We start from the raw sequence: 21,003 nt of genomic DNA, 5'->3' as shown, positions 1-21,003 counted from the left end.
CCGGACTGAAGCGCCTAGAACCGCTTAGCCACACAGTTGGTGGTTACTTTTGTGATTACTCTGTTGTGTATCTGTTTTACACATTAATGGTAATTTCCTTTCTTATTTTCATTTAGTGCTGTATATTTGACAGTCAGTCTATACATTCTCTGATGGGTTACATTGTGACTACATTGTTTCACAATTTTAGCTATTTACAAGCATTTTCTTCTTCTTCTTCTTTTTTTTCGGTGCTTCAGATCCAGGAAAGGACATTATGCCTACTTTATTTGATAATAGCATGTATGTTATGTTCTAAATTGTTTTTATGTCTGGTAATTTTCATATGTCACTGTCATCTGCTGGACATTCAGTCTTCTTACAGACCACACACATCCAGTTAGCACTTCATGCGGGGTGGACATTAAAAATGTATCATTTGTTTCATAGGATTGTCCCATGCAAACTGAACTTCGTAATGTTTTAGTTTCTTCAAAGTAATGTAAGTTACAATGTCCATTAAGTTAACTTTTCTTTTCTGATTTATGCGTTTCAATTAACTGTTTGCGCTATTGGTTCATTTTCTGTTATTTCAATGTACCACAGAATCTAAAGATGGTGTACACACAAACTGGAAAGGTAATGGCAAATAAATGTTTGTAAGAGCAAGACTTTACCTTCAATATTTCAATATTAGCAAACTCCCCATTGAACATTATCTAAAAGAATGGGTGAGGAGGAAATATCTGTGGTTTACACAAATCCTGTTGTAGTCCTATGTGTTTCACTCATACTCTGTTCAGTAGACAGGTGAGGATAAGGTATTCTATGGCTTTACCCTGGGGGCAGGTCTGCGGAAATCCATAGCATGTTACACACATCTGAATATCCTAGGATGAAGAATGGAGGAAGGAGCTGAGAGGTTCTATGAGTATGGGAGTCTTGTGGTCATGTGTATAAACGGTGATGGTGACAGTAAGTCTGAGACTGCAAATCGTAACGTCCAGAGTTCAATCTCAAATTAGTCCCTGTATTTTTCTGTCACTTATTGCATCTTTCATTTGTTGAAATGATTTGTACAAGTGAAAAATGCCTATTTCCACCATGCTTTTAGCTCAAGTCAAACTATAAATTCCCTATAGCATGGCGAGTCAGTTTACACATCAGAGGAATGAAAGGAATTGTCTCTAATAAGATCAAGCCTAATAAATCACTGTTGTGCTCAAAGAAACTTTTATACTGAGGACAGCTTTATCCTAAGCATTCTGATGGCGACTACTTGTAATTTAGTAATAAGTGGGATTGGTAAGTAAGAGTCTTTGCAGCACCAGACACTTTAGTTCTTTTACATGAGTTTGGATCCATTCATATTACACTGAATAATTAGAGCAATTTTAGTGCTAGCATGACTCTTTATCATTCTAGTAAGTCCAAATATTTAAGAAAGGTGTGACAAGATCTGATGGTTCTATGGCAAATATGTTGTCCTCTTTTTAGAGCTTCCTCCTTCAGATAAAGCAGATATTCCATGGTTTTTTTATAAATTTTGTTTCCTCAATTTATGATCTCTTTCAGTCTGGATGGAGTGCCAACATGCAGGCTGCCACAGACGGGATCCCCACTGAGTGTTGACTGGTAATTATCAGTGCAGCTGCCTCACTGACTGCCAAAATATACCTTCTGCTGTGGACGGCTTATGGAGTGGCCAACAGGAATTGTAGGTAAAGGATTAGCCATGTGCCCCCGCCCCAGATCAGTTCATCTACACACTTGATGATGGCAACATGTCTGATCCACACAAGATTGTGCCCACTGGACACAAGAACTGTCCAATCAAACCTTTGACCATTTGTGATACCCATCTTTATATGCTTTCAAAATCCAATGTTAGTTCTGATACATATGGATGCCACACACTAGAGCAATATCTTAGGATAAATCATATTGGTACAATGGGAGAACACTTACTGATCTGCCACAGATGATGAACAGCAGTTTATTAGGCCGGTAAACACAGAACATGAGTAAGAGGAAACTAGAGAGTCACTGCTTGATGGTAAGACCAAAATAAAGAGTCACTGCTTGATGACAAGAACAAAATAAAGAGTCACTTACAGACAATAAGGAATGAGGTTATACTGTATTGACAACTGACAAGGTTCACTCAGACTTTACGTTTAATCACTGAAGTAGGATTGTCTCATAGTGTTTGTAACTGCCAAGTCCCATGAGGCAGGGGTCCATGGTGAGCGATGGCAGCACCTGGTGACAGTTGAGCATGTTTAGGACATAAAGCAGGCAGTGTCCAGTAAGGCTGTGGTCAGCATGTCAGTAGTGGTTACATGATGACAGTGTAGCAGCTCACGGAATATAAGGCTCCAGACTCATGAGGCTCTGCTCTGTGGCAGGCAATGGCTGTTATTGACGATGGCAAGGTGACTCAGCAGTGTGCTGCCAGTGAAGTCCTTCCTGGCCACGAAGGGCAGCGATGCTTATTTGGCTGCTTGCAGAGATGAAACTAGCAGGATGGCTGGCAAACGTCAGCATATTAACCAGCCAATTTACAGAAAGTGCTGCACAATGCCATAGCACCAGTATCACTCCAGGCAGCACCATATTCATGGACCTAATTCCTACACTTGTCACATGCCACTTGGAAATTTTCTGTGCATGCTTCCTCTGGGCATCTAGTTAACCTATGCCTGTGTGTTTTCAAGTGGCATGTGACAAGTATAGGAACTAGGTCCATGAATCTGGCGCTCCATAGAGTGATACTGGTGCTATGGTGTTGTGCAGCATTTTCTGTAAATTGGCTGGTAAATTTGCTTATGTTTACCAGCCATGGACATGTGTTTGTTTTCTGACATCCAAGTTGTGGGGAGACAGCCACCAGACTGTTGTATGTGGTGCTGAATTGTGCAGGGCTGCTGTACTGGGATATTGCACCCCTTCTCCCCATAAAGGAGAGTTGGTGTAGCTATTTTGAGGAAGCATGGCGAGAGGCACCAGACACAAGACCATGGTAAGGATGTGGCAGTTGATGTTGTGATGAGGGCATGGCAGAGTGCCCCCACGAAAAAGGCCAACCATGGCTGCTCCATGAAGCACAGAGAGCAGCATTGGGCACAGCTGGAGGACAAGAGTGGTGAATGAGGATAGCATCCCACCAGTTGTAGACCCTTGGATGATGTCAGCATTGTGCAGAGTCCTCTCCCTGAAAACATTATAGGTGCATAAAATGTGAGATGCAAGACCTGGCCTCCTCTGGGCATCTACTTAACCTGTGCCTCCTGGCAGGAGTGTGACCAAAAGCATGAGGCACAAGAGACATGGCCTTGGAAAGTGCTGCAGTGATTGCTGGTGACTTTGGGAAGTTCTGTGGTGATTGCTGGATGAGGACACAGTGTAATCAAGATGGTGACAGTGCTTGATGACCAGGTTTGTGCATGAGGACCGGACCAGTAAGAAATGGAATGTAAGGCCCATAGTGGAAGAAATGCCAAGAAATTGAATGGAACACAAAAGATAAAGAAGTGAACCAGTAACTGATAGGAAGCAATTGCATGAGAGAAAAAGAGAGGTCTTGTGCGGTAGAGCATGCATGAGTGTGAGCATTTGCATACTGAGGGGCACAGGGGTGCACAGTGAAACCCACAGACGAACTTTAGCATGTGTTGGGGCTTGCAGAAGTGCTTGGCACACATTTGAGTGCTCAGAAGAAGAGAAGGAAAATTAAAATATTGATGCAGTGCTGTGTGGGAAAAGAGCAAGGTGATTTGTGAGAGACAGGAAACAACAAGGGAATGAAGGGGGTCATGGGAGAAGCCAACAGGACAGTGAAGTCTGTGGGTAGGGGATGGCTGAGCAATGACGCCAGTGTCAAAATGGTTAGAAGTGAGATCCTGTGCTGTCAAAACAGGTGGTGCTGGATGTGCTGGTGGCAACGAAACAGGAGCTGGCAGGATCCAAGGTGCAGGAATTGGAGGGACCTGCATCGTAGGACCCACCACAGGATCTGAGGAGCAGGCAAAGGAGACTGTGTGCAGGTATGTTTGGCCACATAAGGACATGATTGAATGTCAAGGTGTACATTGGTGCATGAAGATGATGATGGGAACATGCCAGCAAAACATGACCACTTGCACAGGGGCTGGGGGTGGGCAGACTGGTGATGGGTGGACCAGCAGTGTAAAAACTGTGGTGTGCAGGCTGGCAAAATGCACGACAGCTGCTGGTAGACTGGTGGAGTGGGGACCGGCAATGGAGGTGACAGGATCAGGCAGACCAGCAATGTGCAGGGAGGTGTTGTGTGGGCCAGCAGCAGGCTGGCTGTCACTGCAACAGGCAGCACTGTGCTGGGTGGTGGGTGGGTAATTGCAGTGCCTGCCAGTAGCAAAGGCACTGGAAATGCAGGAGGCACCACGGAGGGATGCAGAGCAGAGCCACAGCAAGGCAGCAGAGGAAGAAGCATTTCTTCAGGTGCCTAACATGATGCCAGAGCAGCTTGGAAGTCCGCAGTCCGCCTGCTGCAACTCTGCAGCAGGTCCTGTTTGGGGAAGACCATTGTACTGAAAAACAACAAAAACTATAAGTGTGACATGTATCATAAAACTTTCATCCGTGCTGCCAGTTTTGTGTTGGTGACCATAAGGAGAGAACACTTATAGATGTCCTTAGGTAATGCTGAACAGCAGTTTATTAAGCCAATAAACATGGAACATGAGTGATGGGAAAATAAAGAGTCACTTTTGGAGAACAAGGAATATTGGATACCTGACATGATCTTTCAGTCCAGGAACTTATTCTGTAGTCTTTTTGTGAAAGCCAATTTATTTTCCAAGATCACAATGTCAACAAAATTACTGGATTAGTAGCTTTTGCAGTATGTATTTCTATCTTCAGATCTACAACAGCAAAGTTGACTCATACAGAAATATAGTTTACCATACACAACAGCTCAATGACAAAAATTACATACCCATAAAACCGGGCTGTGATACATCACACAATGCTTAAACCACTTTGTCACAATAGGACTAGACAATATGCTGTAAAATAATAATTCTCATAAAATTTTGCTTGTATGGACAGATACAGTCCAAAGCAGCCTTCGCAAAATACAACAAGGGATAAGGTTACACTTCATCCACCAGCAGGAAGGTTCAATCAGTGTCTACATTTAATCACTGAAGTAGGATTGTCTCATAGCATTATAACTGCCGAGTCCCACAAGGCAGGGGTTCTTGGCTAGCAATTGCAGTCCCTGGTGACAGCTGAGCAGGTCAAGCACATAAGGCAGGCAGAATCCTGAGTCACCATGGTCAGCATGTAAGAATCAGCTGTGAGTGACAGCATAGTGGCTCATGGAGCTTATGGCACTGGACTCACAAGGCTGTGCTCTGTGGTAGGCAACGGCAAGACAAATAGGGAGTGTGCTGCAGGTTAAGTTCTTCCTGGTTGTGAATGGTGGTGCTGCTGGTTTGGCTGAATGCAGAGATGGAAGTTACAGGACAGCTGGTTGGCTGTGGGCCAAGTGGCTGGCTAATTAGACACTCGGTGGAGGCCATACATGGACAGTTTCCAGTGAGGGAATTAGATCCATGAATGTGGTGTCACATGGAGTAATACTGGTTCCATGGTTGGGCAATGCTTCTGTAAGTCAGCAGGTAAATATGCTTGTTTTTACTGGTCACGAACATAGAGCAGTATTGACTGACCAATATCATAATGCCTCAGAAAAGAACTTTCAAGTTATCACAGGGCTTTCTTTTGAAAGCTTCCAATTGAATAGTTAAAGAGTAATTTTTTTCTTTAATTAATTAGATTTAATAGGTTTACCATAATTGTTTCTTTTTTTCTATAACGACAAGGTTATGATAGTAAAATTTAATATCAAGTACAACGCCGGCCGCAGTGGCCATGCGGTTCTAGGCGCTGCAGTCCGGAGTCGCACTGCTGCTACGGTCGCAGGTTCGATTCCTGCCTTGGGCATGGGTGTGTGTGATGTCCTTAGGTTAGTTAGGTTTAAGTAGTTCTAAGTTCTAGGGGACTTATGACCACAGCAGTTGAGTCCCATAGTGCTCAGATCCATTTGAACCATCAAGTACAACGTTTTCATTTTCAACATAACACTGTAAAACAATGGAATAAAACAAAAATAAAGAACATGCAGTAACTTTCAAAAATAATTAATCAGACACTAATATCAAAAATAGGAAAAATAACTCAAAATTGGCAAAAATAAAATTTAAATTGTAAGAAAGTGACAATGAAATTGGCCATAAAATGAAACAATTTTTTCCTGCCCTTGTTACATGTTAACAATAAGAGTCTATTTTCTTAAAAAAGAAGTTGTATTTAATCTGAATAAGATTTTGCATTTTACTCCACGTTTTCATATATTTATAATTGCTATAGGTACTAATGCTATGTAGCTGATTATTTTCTTCCTTAAATTGTTACAATTTTTAAAATTATTCTTGTTTTTATTTTACTATATTTGACACTCTGTCCAGCCACCATTTATATTTTAGCTACTTCAGAATTTTCTTCATTAATTCTGATTTCTGGAAGATTAATTTAATTTAATTTGTTTGTTTAATACAGCAATGGAAGCTTCTACATGAAATTCAAACACCCTCTCTCCACATATTGGAGGCATTGAATGGTGGATGGAGGCAGAAATGAGAAGTTGAACAATGTAGCTTGGCATTTCAGCTTCTGTTCTTCTTCAGGGTACACTGTCAGAAACATAAATACATATTCATTGTAATCTTGTATGTAAGGATGTGGGCCATGAGCTCATCTCTGTGTGGTATCTGGAGTTAATGGCTATACTATGAGAGTGTACTGAGCAGGAGAAGGCTCTCAAGGTAGAACAAGTATTGCCATTCAGAGTATCAAATGCAGCCTTCAGTCTGCCCCAACCTTTAAGTCTTTCACTCAGAGACTGTGTTCTGTAAACCCTATCAAAATTGATTGATAGAAAGAGAACTTGCTAGCTTTTGGCGTAATTTTTTCTTGAGCTAGAGTGCATGTGTGTTTACACACACACACACACACACACACACACACACACACGCATGCATGCAATTGGGCCCCTACATTGTGCCGGGTAGACACAATGCCTGTGCTACATTTCGGCAGGTGCACTTGTTTGAGGGTGGGGGTTGTTTCAGATGGGATGGGTACGGGAAAAGAGAGAGGGGGGGGGGGGGGGGGAAGCAGGAGGACGGGGTGGGATGGGTGGCTAACAGCTCATAGAGATGCCTCTAGTTTGACAGCTAGGGGGGCAGGTGCATGGGCGAGGAATGGGATGCATGGTGTTGGAGCCGGTGAAGAGCAGCTCACACTGAAGGTGCCTGGGAAGGGTATAGGATGGAGGAAGGGGAAATTGTTGGGTGGAGTGTGTGGGGACAGTAGGTTACTAGAGATTGAGGCCAGAACAATTACATGAGCAAAGGGGCTGTTGCAAGGATGACATCCACCTGCATTGTTTAGAGAAGCTGATATGAACGATCTGGATGGCCCAGGTTCTGAAGCAACCATTGAAATTAAGCATGTTGCGTTCAGTGGCATATTGTGCCACAGGGTGATCAACTTTGTTCTTGGCAACTGTTTGGCAGTGCCCATTCATCCTGATGGACAGATGGTTGGAAGTCACACCACCATGTAAAAAGCTTGTGGCAGATTTGGTATATGACATGGCTGTTTTCACAGATGGTCTGGCCTCTCACGGGATAGGATAAACCTGTGACAGGACTTGAGTGTGAGTTGCTTGGTGAGTATATTGGACAAATCTTGCACCTGTATCTTCCACAGGGGTAGGATCCTGTGGCAAGTGGATGGGAGTGGGAGTGCCATAGGGATGGACTAGGATGTGTAGCTTGGGTGGGCAATTGAACACCACTGAAGGAGGTGTGGGAAGAATCTCGGGGTGGAATTCCCTCATTTCAGGGCATGATGACTGATAATCAAGGCCTTGACAAAGGATGTGGTTCAGCTGTTCCAGTTCAGTCCCTCCAAATTCAGGTCACTTGCAGTGTATACCTATTCCCACCAACTGCAACACCCATGCAACACATACCTAGCCCGTGCACCTATCAACCCTCCCTCCCCACATTCAGATCCAGCAAATCAGCTGTCTCCTTCTTAGCTGCTAGCCACCGACCTCCAACCCCTCTTCTTGCCTCACACATGCTCCCCCCTCTACTTGTCCTACCCAGCACAATCCCTACCCTAACCTAGTCCACCTGCTGAAATACAGCACTGACATTGTGCTGGCACCATTTAGGATTTTGGGACATAGGCACGTGTGTGTGTGTGTGTGTGTGTGTGTGTGTGTGTGTGTGTGTGTGTGTGCGCGCGCGCGCACGCGCGCACGCGCGCGATCGCATGCGCATGTGCACCTACACTCCATTGTAACAAAAGGTGTCTGTTTGTTTCCTATTACAAACAAAATTATTAATTACTAAGGAAACAAGCAAAATTAATTTCTAGTGTGGAATTTTACATACCCATTCAATAGAGTGGTCACAGATTAATCTATTGAAATATGTGTTTCATTGAGATGTGTTAACAGGGAAATCAAACATGAAAAGTAACCAGCACTCCAGCAGCGACTCGTGTCATGGCCTACTACCATCACACAGCAGAGCTGCTCAGTTGTTGTTGGGACACTGCTTACTCTTTCTGTTTTGCTGTCCCTGTCAATACATAGCAATAAAATGAATCTGAGACAGCTCTGTCAAATAGGCATGTAAAATTCTGCTTTAAAAATCATTTTGTTTACAACAGGAAACAAACTGATGCTTTCTCAAACAGAGGGTAATTTATAAACTTCATTGTCACGCATTTCAGTTGTTTATGTTAAGAAGTTTGTATGTCACACCGTAACTAAGGTGAAAACATCTGAAAATTATCAATAAGGGCTTATACCAGTAATCAACTATATTAAATCGCAGTTGTGCCTGAAATATGTAGTTAACTGTAACTTTCCAACAGTTGCTTTTTCTCTCCACCTACATTGTCTGCCCTCATAAAAAGCAGCTACTTTGTAAAAAGCCAGTATAAATTTGAAAACTGAATAAATCACAGAATAATGTAGATACAGAGGTACAAATTGACACACGTGCTTGGAATAACGTGGGGTTTTCTTAGAACCAAAAAATACAAACGTTCGAAAAATTTCTGACAGATGGCGCTTCATCTGATCAGAATAGCAATAATTAGCATAACAAAGTAAGACAAAGCAAAGATGATGTTCTTTACCGGAAATGCTCAATATATCCACTATCATTCCTCAACAATAGCTGTAGCCGAGGAATAATGTTGTGAACAGCACTGTAAAGCATGTCTGGAGTTATGGTGAGGCATTGGTGTCAGATGTTGTCTTTCAGCATCCCTAGAGATGTTGGTCGATCACGATACACTTGTGACTTCAGGTAACCCCAAAGCCAATAATCGGACGGACTGAGGTCTGAGGACTTGGGAGGCCAAGCATGACGAAAGTGGCGGCTGAGGACACGATCATCACCAAAGAACGCGCGCAAGAGATCTTTCACATGTCTAGCAGTATGGGGTGTTTTTTTTGGTTCTAATAAAACCCCATGTCATTCCAAGCATGTGTGTTAATTTTTACCTCTCTATGTACATTATTCCGTGGTTTATTAAGTTTTCAAATTTATACTGACTTTTTGATCACCCAGTACTTCAAACAGAGCTGTTATATAGCTTTACACAAACCACCGATAGCTACCTATGTACTGGCAAAATGAGTATTATTTAGTAAAAACATTAGAGTTATGGATAATTTAAATTTATAAACCTGTTAAATTGTAGGAGTGACTAATGAGGTATTCTTTTAACTTGTTTGTGAATATCTGGAATTTTCAGTTTTGCTGCTCAATGTCTTGCTGCCATAAATAATAAAGAATTTACAACCACATTCTGAACATTAGATTGGATGCATAGTCTTTACTTCTAGTATTATGGTTGTGTACTGCACAGATTATACTAAATCCACCCTATTATTGACCAAGAATACCATTAAAACATATATGTATTGGAAAATAATTGTAAGAAATGTCCCTCAACATGCTGCTGCAAGACATCAGTTTATATCAGCTTTGCACAGTATTCTTATTGCGCAGCTGTGTAAATTAAATACTTTTTTGACATTAGATGCATTGCCCTAGAAGACCATATCAAAAAGTATGCATAGTATGCCACCAATTCCATCTGCAGTTCAACACAATTTGAAGTGCAACAGAGGCAAACTGAATTTTGTGTTTAACTTTTCCATGTCCTGGTGCCACTATTGCTTATTATCCAACTGTATGTCTAGGAACTTCATGCAGGGAGCTTCATTCATTGTGTTCTCATTGAGATACTACTTTCATGCCTTGAGATGTAACTGGCTAGTCAGGATAGTTGGTTAGTGAAAGACTCAGTACCAGATTTATATAGGTGCAGGCAGTACACAGTTCTAGTGGAGTACATGATCATCATCATTTTTATTATGTTGATGCATATTTATGATTACATTTGACCATTTAACATCATTTGAGGTAATCTAATGGCCTGTAGAAAGCCACAGGGTGGCCTACTTTTCTCTTGGTCTTAGTTTGGCATTGGCTGTTCATCCTGGTTGACAGCTGGTTGGTAGTCATGCCAATGTAAAAAGCCTTGCAACGATTGCAGGAGAGCTGGTAAATGACGTGGCTGCTTTCGCAAGTAGACAGGCCCCTAATGGTGTAGGAAAAATCTGTGATAGGACTGGAATAGGATGTGCTGGGTGGGTGGATTGGGCAGGTTTCGCACCTGGGTTGTCCACAGGGATTTTTATATTGGTGTAAATACCAACCACCTGACCACTAGGATGAACAGCCAGTACCAAACTGTGGCCAAGAGTAAAGTAGACCAACCTCTGGCACAACATAAAAGACTTTATTTCAGTGACTGCTTCACTACCTAAGCCATCTGGATCCTTCCCTCAACCACCAGCTTTTCCGGACTGTGCAGCAGCACTCAGCCTTACTACAAATTCTCCACTCCCATAATTATCCCGACCTCAACCTACAGTAACATACTGTCCCCACAACCTCCACCCAACAGTTTTCATCCCTTTTGTCCAACATCTCCTCCCCATTCTCACCTCACAACCTGTTTATTTGCAGCCCTCTGCCAAGGCATCCACCCATCTTTTCCTGTTTTGCTCCTTTTTTTCCCCACCTCCCAGCTCACAACTTCTTAACACTGTGCCTGTTGGCAGTTTAGTCCCTGCACACTCTACTAGACAGTACAAGATGGCGACGTGTGTAGATATCCGCGATTTTACTCCAAAAATAAGTTACAGTGAAGCCGTTAAAAATTCGTGTGTAAGGTGCAAAAGTGAATTATTAAAGTATAATGAGCGTGTTGCTAGTTTACAATGTGTAATCAGCAGTCTAAGAATAGAAATCGACAGCCTGAAGTCCGAAAATATAGAACTGAAGTCGAAGCGAAACATAGATCCATTGCTTCAAGACAGACAGAAGGACAAAAACTTTCGCCAGAACATGGCTACATTGGTGCAAAATGACACTGATAAATCATCAGACTGGAAGGTAGTACACAACAAGCGTCAAACAATCGGCACTAAAACTTCGTCTACAGCAAATGTTTCGAGGTTCAAGAATGTAAACAATTTTGATGTACTTTGTTCTAGTAATAGTCTCACAGAAAGTGAAAACCATCATAAGAAGAGTGTACCGATAAACTATCGGAAAAAGGTTAGGTTTGATCTTCCAAAGCCACAACGTTCAGTTAACAGCAATGAAAGTGGCAGTGGTGTGATCCAGTCTGCTGTGAGTGAAACATCAACAAATCGTTTTCACATTTTCGCTGATAGTCATGGTAGAGGCATGGCTGATATAGTGAAAAGCAGTTTTAATGCTGCCGATGTTTGTGGAATTGTGAAGCCAGGTGCTAAACTTTAAGAAGTTGTAGCGGGGTGTGATCCTGAAAAAGTAAAAAATGAGTGTGTGATCTTAATAGGTGGCTCAAACAACGTTGCCTGCAACGAAGGGAATGATGTCATACAGTCGCTCAGGAAGAAAATATCTGCGCTTCATCAGTCTAAGGTATTTGTTGTGAACATTCCAGAGAGACATGACTTAATTCCACAATCCTGTGTAAATGAGGCTATCTCACAAACGAACTCTAAGTTAGCAAAGTTGTGTAAGCGTTTTAAAAATACTTGTGTTGTAGATATAAGCAGTTTTGGACGAGAATTATTTACAAAACACGGTATGCACCTGAACAGATCAGGAAAAAAAGCATTAGGTACCCTTTTAAAAACAAAAATATTGGAAGAAGTCCACAAATGTACCCCAAAGTTGGAACCAATCGCACTTAAATGGCTCCAGCCATCAAGTCAGACTCGGCTTCAAACTCAAATGTTTAAGGAAATTGTTAGTAATGAACGTACTGTGTCTGTAGCTGCAGATAATTTTTTAGGCAAAAGTTTACATCTGTCTCTAATTCCAAAGAAATGACGATTTTTCACCAAAATGTGGGAGGACTTGGTAATAAAGTAAATGACATTACTGTTCTGTTAGAGGAACCACAAGGAATAAAAGATACCGATGTATTATGTTTTAGTGAACATCATGTGAAAGATATTGAAAGGTTACAGCTAAGTGGTTACTGTCAGGCAGCGCATTACTCTAGAACCATCATGGAAAAAGGTGGAGTGGTAATTTATGTAAAAAACAACATATCTTACAATGCATTAGATTTAAAGAGCCATTGTATAGAGCAACAAATTGATGTGGTGTTGAGATTACTGTAAATGACTTCACGGCTGTAGTGTTAGCACTGTATAGATCTCCCTCAGGGAATTTGAATGTATTTCTTAAGCACTTACATTCTTTATTATCCATACTGTACTCAAAGTCCAAGGACTTGATAATTACTGGTGACTTTAATGTTGATTTCCTAAATGAGAGCAATAGTAAAGCTGATTTAGTACATTTAATGGAGTCTTATAATCTGATGGCAATAGTAGATTTCCCAACTAGGGTTACTGTTAACAGTAAAAGTCTGATAGATAATATATTTATAGATAAGTCTAAATGCAATGAGATCACTGTGCATCCAATCCTTGGCCTTTCTGATCATGGTGGTCAATTGCTTAGGCTCAGTTACATCAGTGTGTGCAACAGTTCCGAGCATTCTTGGAAATCTTTTAGGATAATAAATGAACAGGGCCTTAAAAAATTCAATGATAGCCTAAAAAAGATAGATTGGAGCCCAGTTTATAGGGAAACAGATGTAAACAAAAAGTAAAATTCATTTTTAAATGAATTCATGTCTGTATTTGAGTCCATCTTTCCCAAAAAAAGTAGTTAGAAATAGTCATATAGGCAATGCCAAGAAGTCTTGGATCACTACAGGGATAATAACATCTTGTAGAACAAAGAGGATGTTATACAGTTCTCTCAGGACTTGTAATGATCCAAAGAAACAACAACACTACAAACTTTACTGTAGCATTCTCAAGAAGGTTGTAAATAAATCTAAAAGTATGTGTATAAAATCAGAAATTGAAAGCTCAGAAAATAAAATTAAAACTATATGGAATGTAATAAAGAGGGAAACTGGCAGGACAACAGGGAACATGTCTCAGGTAGAGATTAAAACAGGGGACAGTATCATAAAGAAACCTGAGTTAGTTGCAGAAATATTTAATAACCACTTTTTGAGAGCAGCAGAGAAGACAGGCTGTAATGGTTCTATGGAAGAATATTGTCCCTCCTACAGAAAGCTATTAGCAACAGAATCCCACAGTTATCCTTACCTCCAGTTACTGTAAGCGATGTCATAAGAATAATTAGATCATTAAAAAATAAACATTCTGCTGGTGTGGACAATATTTCTAGTAAAATACTGAAACACTGTTATAAATTTGTTAGTCCCATCTTATGCAACATATACAATGCATCCCTACAAGATGGGATTGTCCCTGACAGACTTAAGTTGGCTGTAGTGATTCCTCTCTTTAAAAAAGGTGATAGAAGCATTGTTACAAACTATCGCCCAATATCCCTATTAACTACCTTCTCAAAAATTCTAGAAAAACTCATGCACAGGAGGATTGTAGACCATCTCAACTTCCACAGTATCTTAAGCAAAAATCAGTTTGGTTTTCTTGCCGGTCTTTGTACTGAACAGGCAATATTCTCTTTCAGCAACCAAGTTTTGGAAGCCATTAACAAAAAAATGTCTCCAGTGGGTATTTTTTGTGATCTTACGAAAGCCTTTGACTGTGTAAACCACCAAATTCTTTGGAAAAGGGCAGAATACTATGGTTTAGGTGGTACTGTTGGCTTGTGGCTACAATCATATCTACAGGATCGGAAGCAGACAGTAATGCTAAATGGCTCTTCTGGAGAACTTGCCTCGTCTGAATGGGGCACGATAACATGTGGTGTGCCTCAAGGCTCTGTTTTGGGCCCACTGCTTTTCCTCATCTTTATTAATGATCTTCCTCTTTGTTCTGAGACAAACAGCAAATTTACCCTGTTTGCCGATGATACCACAATTCTAATTGACGATTTGATTGATCATGATCTTGAACAAACTACAAATACTGTTTTTAATGACATCTTAAATTGGTTCTCCTCAAATGGTCTCTCACTCAATGCAGGTAAAACTGATTATATGAGGTTCCATACATTACAAAGTAATCCCGATGAAATTAACGTAAAATGTAGAGATCAACCAATACAGAAAGTTGAAGATACAAAATTCCTGGGTGCTTACATAGACAATAAATGTAATTGGTCAGTTCACATTCTCCATCTATGTAAAAAACTTAGCTCGGCAACATTTGCATTACGGGTAATTTCTTCAATGGCTGAAGTTGACACGATTAAGGTTGCCTACTTTGGCTACTTCCACTCATTGATGCCATATGCTATCATATTCTGGGGGAACCAACCACTTGCAAAAAAAGTTTTCACCATCCAAAAAAAAGCAATCAGAATAATGTGTGGGGTCCATCAAAGACACTCTTGCAGTCACTTGTTTCGGAAGATAGGTATCCTAACAACTGCCTCACAGTATATTTTTTCCTTGCTGACCTCTGTGTGCAAAAATTATTCCATCTACCAAGACAACAGTAAATTCCATGGTTATAATATCAGAAACAAAGACAATCTACATTTCGAAATGAAATGTCTCACTCTGGTACAAAAAGGAGTTTACTACTCCAGCATTAAGCTGTTCAATGATCTATCACTACATATCAAATGTGTTCATACAGAACTGCCAAAATTTAAACAAGTTCTCAAAGATTACCTGACAGAGAAATCTTATTATACTGTGGATGAATATCTGAAAGAAAATGTATACCATCACTAAACTTACTGTGTCTAGAAGTAGTTCAATTGATTTTATTGTGCATTTGGGCATTAGCACACTTTTTGTAACAACAGATTGGCTGTACATGTATTTACTCTTGTAGGCCTAATATATGATTTAACTTTGTGCTCTTATCTTTAACCTTTATTTGAAACTCCTTTTTCTGTTAAATGGTTGTTATGTTATCTAGCTGACATTGTATCTGTTACTGTATTTATAGTATGTCTTACTTAAAATATGTACAATTTGTCATTGAATTGCCCTTGTATTTATTGTAAGTTTAAATTGAAACCTGTACAATTTGACACGTTCCATATCCTTGTGATTGACTCACTAACTGGATCTACGGAACAAGAAATAAATAAATAAATAAAACAAATAAATAAATAAAATAAATAAATAAATAAAATAAATAAATAAAATAAATAAATAAATCCCCACCTGTATATTACTATACCTTCCCCCTCCCCAACCCCTCCAGATTGCTGTTGCATCCCACATGATTGTTACATTCTAGCCCGAGATGCTGAAGTTGGTGGTCATGTGTGCATGAGGTGTGCTTGCTTGTGTGTGTGAATGGTACATGTGTCTCTTACTGATGAAGGCTGTGGATAGAAGCTTTATGTAAGTGTCTTTTAGTTGTACCTGTCTGAACTTTTACTTTCCATTGTTCAAAATGTGCTGGTATTGGTAAGAAAGTGCTGAAACATATTTTCAGGTTCTGGACCTTAATTGGAAGACAGTAAATTTATAACAAAGCATGCTGCTATAAAAAGTAAAGAAAAGTAAAAAAAAAATTATTTTTGTTCATATGGTCAAAATGTACCCCCCTCCCTCTCCCAATTGGTATTATATGTTCGTGAAACTCCATTGATGTTGCTAGGATTAAACTTTGAAGGTGAGTATGGCAGTCATTAAAATTTCACAGTATTTCAACACTATCACTTAACTGGAAAACCAAGTAATTTTAGCAACATGTTTGTCCTTAAAACATTCTGCTGTATGAAAAATTGACATGCCAATGTCTAAAAAGAAATTAAATATGAAGGTGGCAATGTTTTTACAAACAAGAAAAATATATATAGTAGCCTGTATCACAGTCCTAAATTTCTTTAGAATTTCAAGTGCTCATGGACTATTGGGATGCGAAGTGAAAACAGATACATAACTAGAAAGAAAGAAACTCTCACTGATTGTGCGTGGTTCTACACTAGAACATATTTCAGCATCATGCTTCATATTCTATGCTCTGAAGATGATCAATGATTGGTCAAAACTGGTAAAATGTTGTGGAAATATAAAATGATTTTGTAAGTTAAATAAATACTGTAGAAATGTTGTGTCAGCCACTGGCTTCTACATTTTGACATTACATGATTGTCTACAAACCTTTATCTTTTGCTGTCACAACAAATTCATAGTATGCATTGTTGTTATCTGCATCCAGCTGTTTATTGTTTGATATGATTCCACTAGAATCTACACTGAAATGATCATCTGAAACCATATATTCAATTTCTGCATTTGCACCAGAATCTGAGTCTGTTGCTTTCACTTTCAATATTGATGTTCCAAGAGGTACATCTTCATCAACATTGTGAGCCTGGTAATCTGGTAATTCAAACTTTGGAGCATTATCATTGACATCTGTGACTCGTATTGTAAGCTAAAACATAGAGAAACATGATCAGAGTGATTATATAATAATTTCATTTTGGTTAACAGATGATGCTAAATAAACTACTATTTTTACTAGAGTGATACGTTCAAGTAGGAATTACAGCTCACTGCATCATACAGCGTGTTCAGCTCTCCTCAGTCAAAAGAGAAATATTGACTTGCTTATAATAAATCTTCTTCTGAATAGTAAAACAAAATTCAAGACATTATTTGGTTCGTATTCATAAAATATCTTTTATGACTATTTCTGAAGTTGAAATATAATGAAACACTGAATGTTTATAAGATGACCACATTTGACTTGAAAAAATACAAGTCTTACTGGCTATTTAAAGTGAAAACAACAATAATGAAAACACTTTAATATAGCACCAGAGAAGAATGGCTTTTCTATCACTTTCATGACTTATATTTCACTCACAGTAAGTAATACTGATGCTTTTGAGGCATCTCTCTTTGTGCTAATTGCATAAATACATAACTGATTGTGAAAACTGCATTGCTATAAAAGAAAGAAATGGTGTTAATCTCAATGAGCATTTAAATTAATGTCTCAATCAGAACATTAAGTGACTAGTGGATACAGCACTAAGAGTGTACACTGAACCCGTGTTCTGCAAGATTTAGAATTGTGTACCTGAGCTGGAACTGAACTCATACACTGTTAAAAGGGAAGTATTTTGTAGTTACAAATGTAAAGTCATACTTAGGGTACGAGCATGTACTGTTGCAAAAACGCTGTATTTCCCTTGAACTAAGCTCACACCAACATTGTTTATCAAAATAAAATGCATCAGTGCACTGGCATAAGTAGAATTCTCATCCTCTTAAAAACATAAAGTATCAAGGTAAAAAGTTGTTATTTTTACAATGAACTAACCTCCACAGACGTTGAGAAACCTCCAGAATCTTCAGTGGCAGTAACAATTAGAGAATAAACATGAGGTTGACGGAGGTCCTCAAAATCTAGTTCCTTGGCTAGTTTAACAATTCCTGAGGTAGGTCCAATATTGAAAGTACCTGCTCCTTGACCTTGGGCCTTCAGTGTGTATCGAATTTCACGATCAGCAAAAGATTTTGCTTTCACTGAAATTATACTGTGAAATGAAGAGAAAATTATTTTTAACACTTTTTTGTGATTTAATTACATTTGTATTGCAGCAGCATAAAAAAAGGAAAGTTATAAATGTAACGCACAACATAATGGTAGTTTGAGACAATTTTTTTTCCACAGATGTGTTTTTCTGCTCTTTAGTGAAATATAGGCTGATGAGTATCTGTGGCAAATTAAAACTGTATATCAAGCCATGACTGTCACCTCTCGTGTGCAGTTCACCACCTATCATGCTCTGTCAATCTGTCAGGTGTGGGAGTATAATGTAACAGACCAAGTAGTACAGACTGGAATAGGCAATACCACTAGAGCCACATTTTATGTTCATTAATACAATGACTCATGACTTTATTTACTAATTTATGTTAACTGCTGATAATTATGTTACTTTTCAGTAAAAACAATAGTGTTATTAGTTAACTGTGGAAAAGCTGTATCTGTTTGAAATTTAAACATCGTTAACAAGTGATACGTAGCTGCATAAAAAAAAGCACACTACATGAAAAAACTTTTAAGGTTGCATTAAGCCATAAATGTTAGCAAAGAAATTAATGAACTAATTATATGTAAAATTAAGATTTGATAATTCAACATTATTAAAAGTATATTGAAAATTTGAAACTAAACTGGTATGCATTTTGTTCTCCTGAGTAGCAAGTATGTTTTTGCATTTTATTATGTACACCATGGTGCATCCTATTTGATTTTTAAGAATTTCAGTAATTATAAGTCAATCAAAATCATGTTATTAACATTACTCAAATCCTTTTAATTGTTAGGAATATATGTATATGGACTGGAGGATTCAACCACCAAGACAGGGTTTGAGTTCAGGCTAGTTCACAAGTCAGTGTTTGCATTTCATTTCTGGAGTTCATTGCAGTTCATTTTTGAATTTACATAACACAGTGCAGTGTAATTTCACTTCATGTTGTTTTGACTAAACTTCAATCAAAATTAATTGTACTGTGTTAATCAGTTTAGTTACACACATCAAAAAAAGTTTTGCGTCACCTTGGTTTCGAGAGTTCTGGAACCTGTACAGAAAATTGGAATAGAGATCACATAAACATCATTTCCACTCTTTCTATTGCTCATGAAAACCACACATTGCATGTTGTACCACCATACAGTGAGACCTTCGGAGGTGGTGGTTGAGATTGCTGTACACACTGGTACCTCTAATACCCAGTAGGATGTCCTCTTGCATTGATGCGTGCCTGTATTCATCATGGTGTACTATCCACAAGTTCATCAAGGCACTGTTGGTCCAGATTGTTGCACTTCGCAATGGCGATTCAGTGTAAATCCTTCAGAGTGGTTGGTGGGTCATGTTGTCATATTTAAACAGTCCTTTTCAATCAATCCCAGGCATGTTCGGTAGGGTTCATGGCTGGAGAACATGCTGATCTCTCTAGCTGAACGATGTCATTATCCTGGGGGCCCAAATTGTCGTTGATGAAGATGAATGCCTCGCCAGTTTGCTGCTGATATGGTTGTACTATTGGTTAGAGGATAGCATTCACGTATCATACAGCCATTACGGTGCCTTCCATGACCACCAGCAGTATACGTTGGCCCCACATAATGCCATCCCACATAGCAGGGAACTTCCACCTTGCTGCACTCACTGGACAATGTGTCTAAGGCGTTCATCCTAACTGGGTAGCCTCCAAACATGTCTCTGATGATTGTCTGATTGAAGGCATATGTCACACTCAACAGTGAAGGGAATGTGATGGCAGTCCTGAGCAGTCCATTCGACATGTTGTTGGGCTCATCTGTACCGCTCTACATGGTGTTGTGGTTGCAAAGATGGACCTTGCTATGGACGTTGCGAGTGAGGTTGCGCATCATGCAGCCTATTGAGCACAGTTTGAGTCATAACACGATGTCCTGTGGTTGCACAAAAAGCATTATTCAACATGGTTGCATTGCTATCTGGGTTCCTTCGAGCCACAATCCATAGGTAGTGGTCATCCACTGTAGTAGTAGCTCTTGGGTGGCCTGAGCGAGGCATGTCATCGACAGTTCCTGTCTCTCTGTATCTCCTCCATGTCTGAACAACATCAGTTTGGTACATTGCAAGACACCTGGACACTTCCCTTGTTGTGAGCCCTTCCTAGAACAAAGTAACAATGCAGACATGATCAAACCGCAGTATTGACTGTCTAGGCATGGTTGCACAACAGACAACATGAGCCCTGTACCTCCTTCCTGGTGGAATGACTGGAATTGATCGGCTGTCGGACCCCCTCCGTCTAATAGGCACTGCTCATGCATGGTTGTTTACATCTTTGAGTGGGTTTAGTGACGTCTCTGATCAGTCAAAGGGACTGTGTCTGTGATACAATATCTACAGTCGACGTCTATCTTCAAGAGTTCTGGAAACTGGTGTGGTGCAAAACTTTTTTTGATGTGTATAGAACGTCCCACAAAAATGCACCTAAAAAGCCAAAAGTTGCAGCAAAGTGAATATAACACACTTTGTTGATGTGATATTAAACATACAAAACAAGTATTATTCTTTAATCTAGTAACATACAGTTACTACTTTTACCAAATTTGTGTTTGCTTCATTCTCATTATTTTAAAGAAGCATCACACAAAATAATGAACTTTGATTTTTTACTGTGGCATTGGCAGTTGGTCATTTTGCAGTGGATACCTCCATTACTTGTACATAATTTCAAATACACTTCTCAAGTATGCCGTGGATCGTATTGTGTAAAACGCACAATATTTCATCAGTGCAACAGTTTGACTTCTTCAGGTGGTGGTAGTTGCTGCTGTCATTCAGGTGGCAGTAGTTGCTGCTGTCACTG

General features: G+C 39.6%; 1 protein-coding gene across 1 annotated transcript in view; it reads right to left on the bottom strand.

Annotated features, from left to right (window-relative positions):
* Nucleotides 1-21,003, bottom strand: part of LOC124799095 (neural-cadherin-like) — a 1,093,765-nt gene that overhangs the window by 603,299 nt on the left and 469,463 nt on the right. Inside the window, exons 5-6 of the mRNA XM_047262634.1 lie at nt 17,945-18,161; nt 16,774-17,050 (exon numbers count right to left, since the gene is read on the bottom strand). Of these exons, the coding sequence (XP_047118590.1) occupies nt 16,774-17,050; nt 17,945-18,161 (494 nt within the window). The remainder of the gene's footprint in view (nt 1-16,773; nt 17,051-17,944; nt 18,162-21,003) is intronic.

The sequence above is a fragment of the Schistocerca piceifrons genome, chromosome 5 (assembly GCF_021461385.2).
Source record: "Schistocerca piceifrons isolate TAMUIC-IGC-003096 chromosome 5, iqSchPice1.1, whole genome shotgun sequence".
NCBI lineage: Eukaryota > Metazoa > Arthropoda > Insecta > Orthoptera > Acrididae > Schistocerca > Schistocerca piceifrons.
Note: the sequence above shows the minus strand (reverse complement) of the source record. Positions and strands in the feature narration are given on the sequence as shown.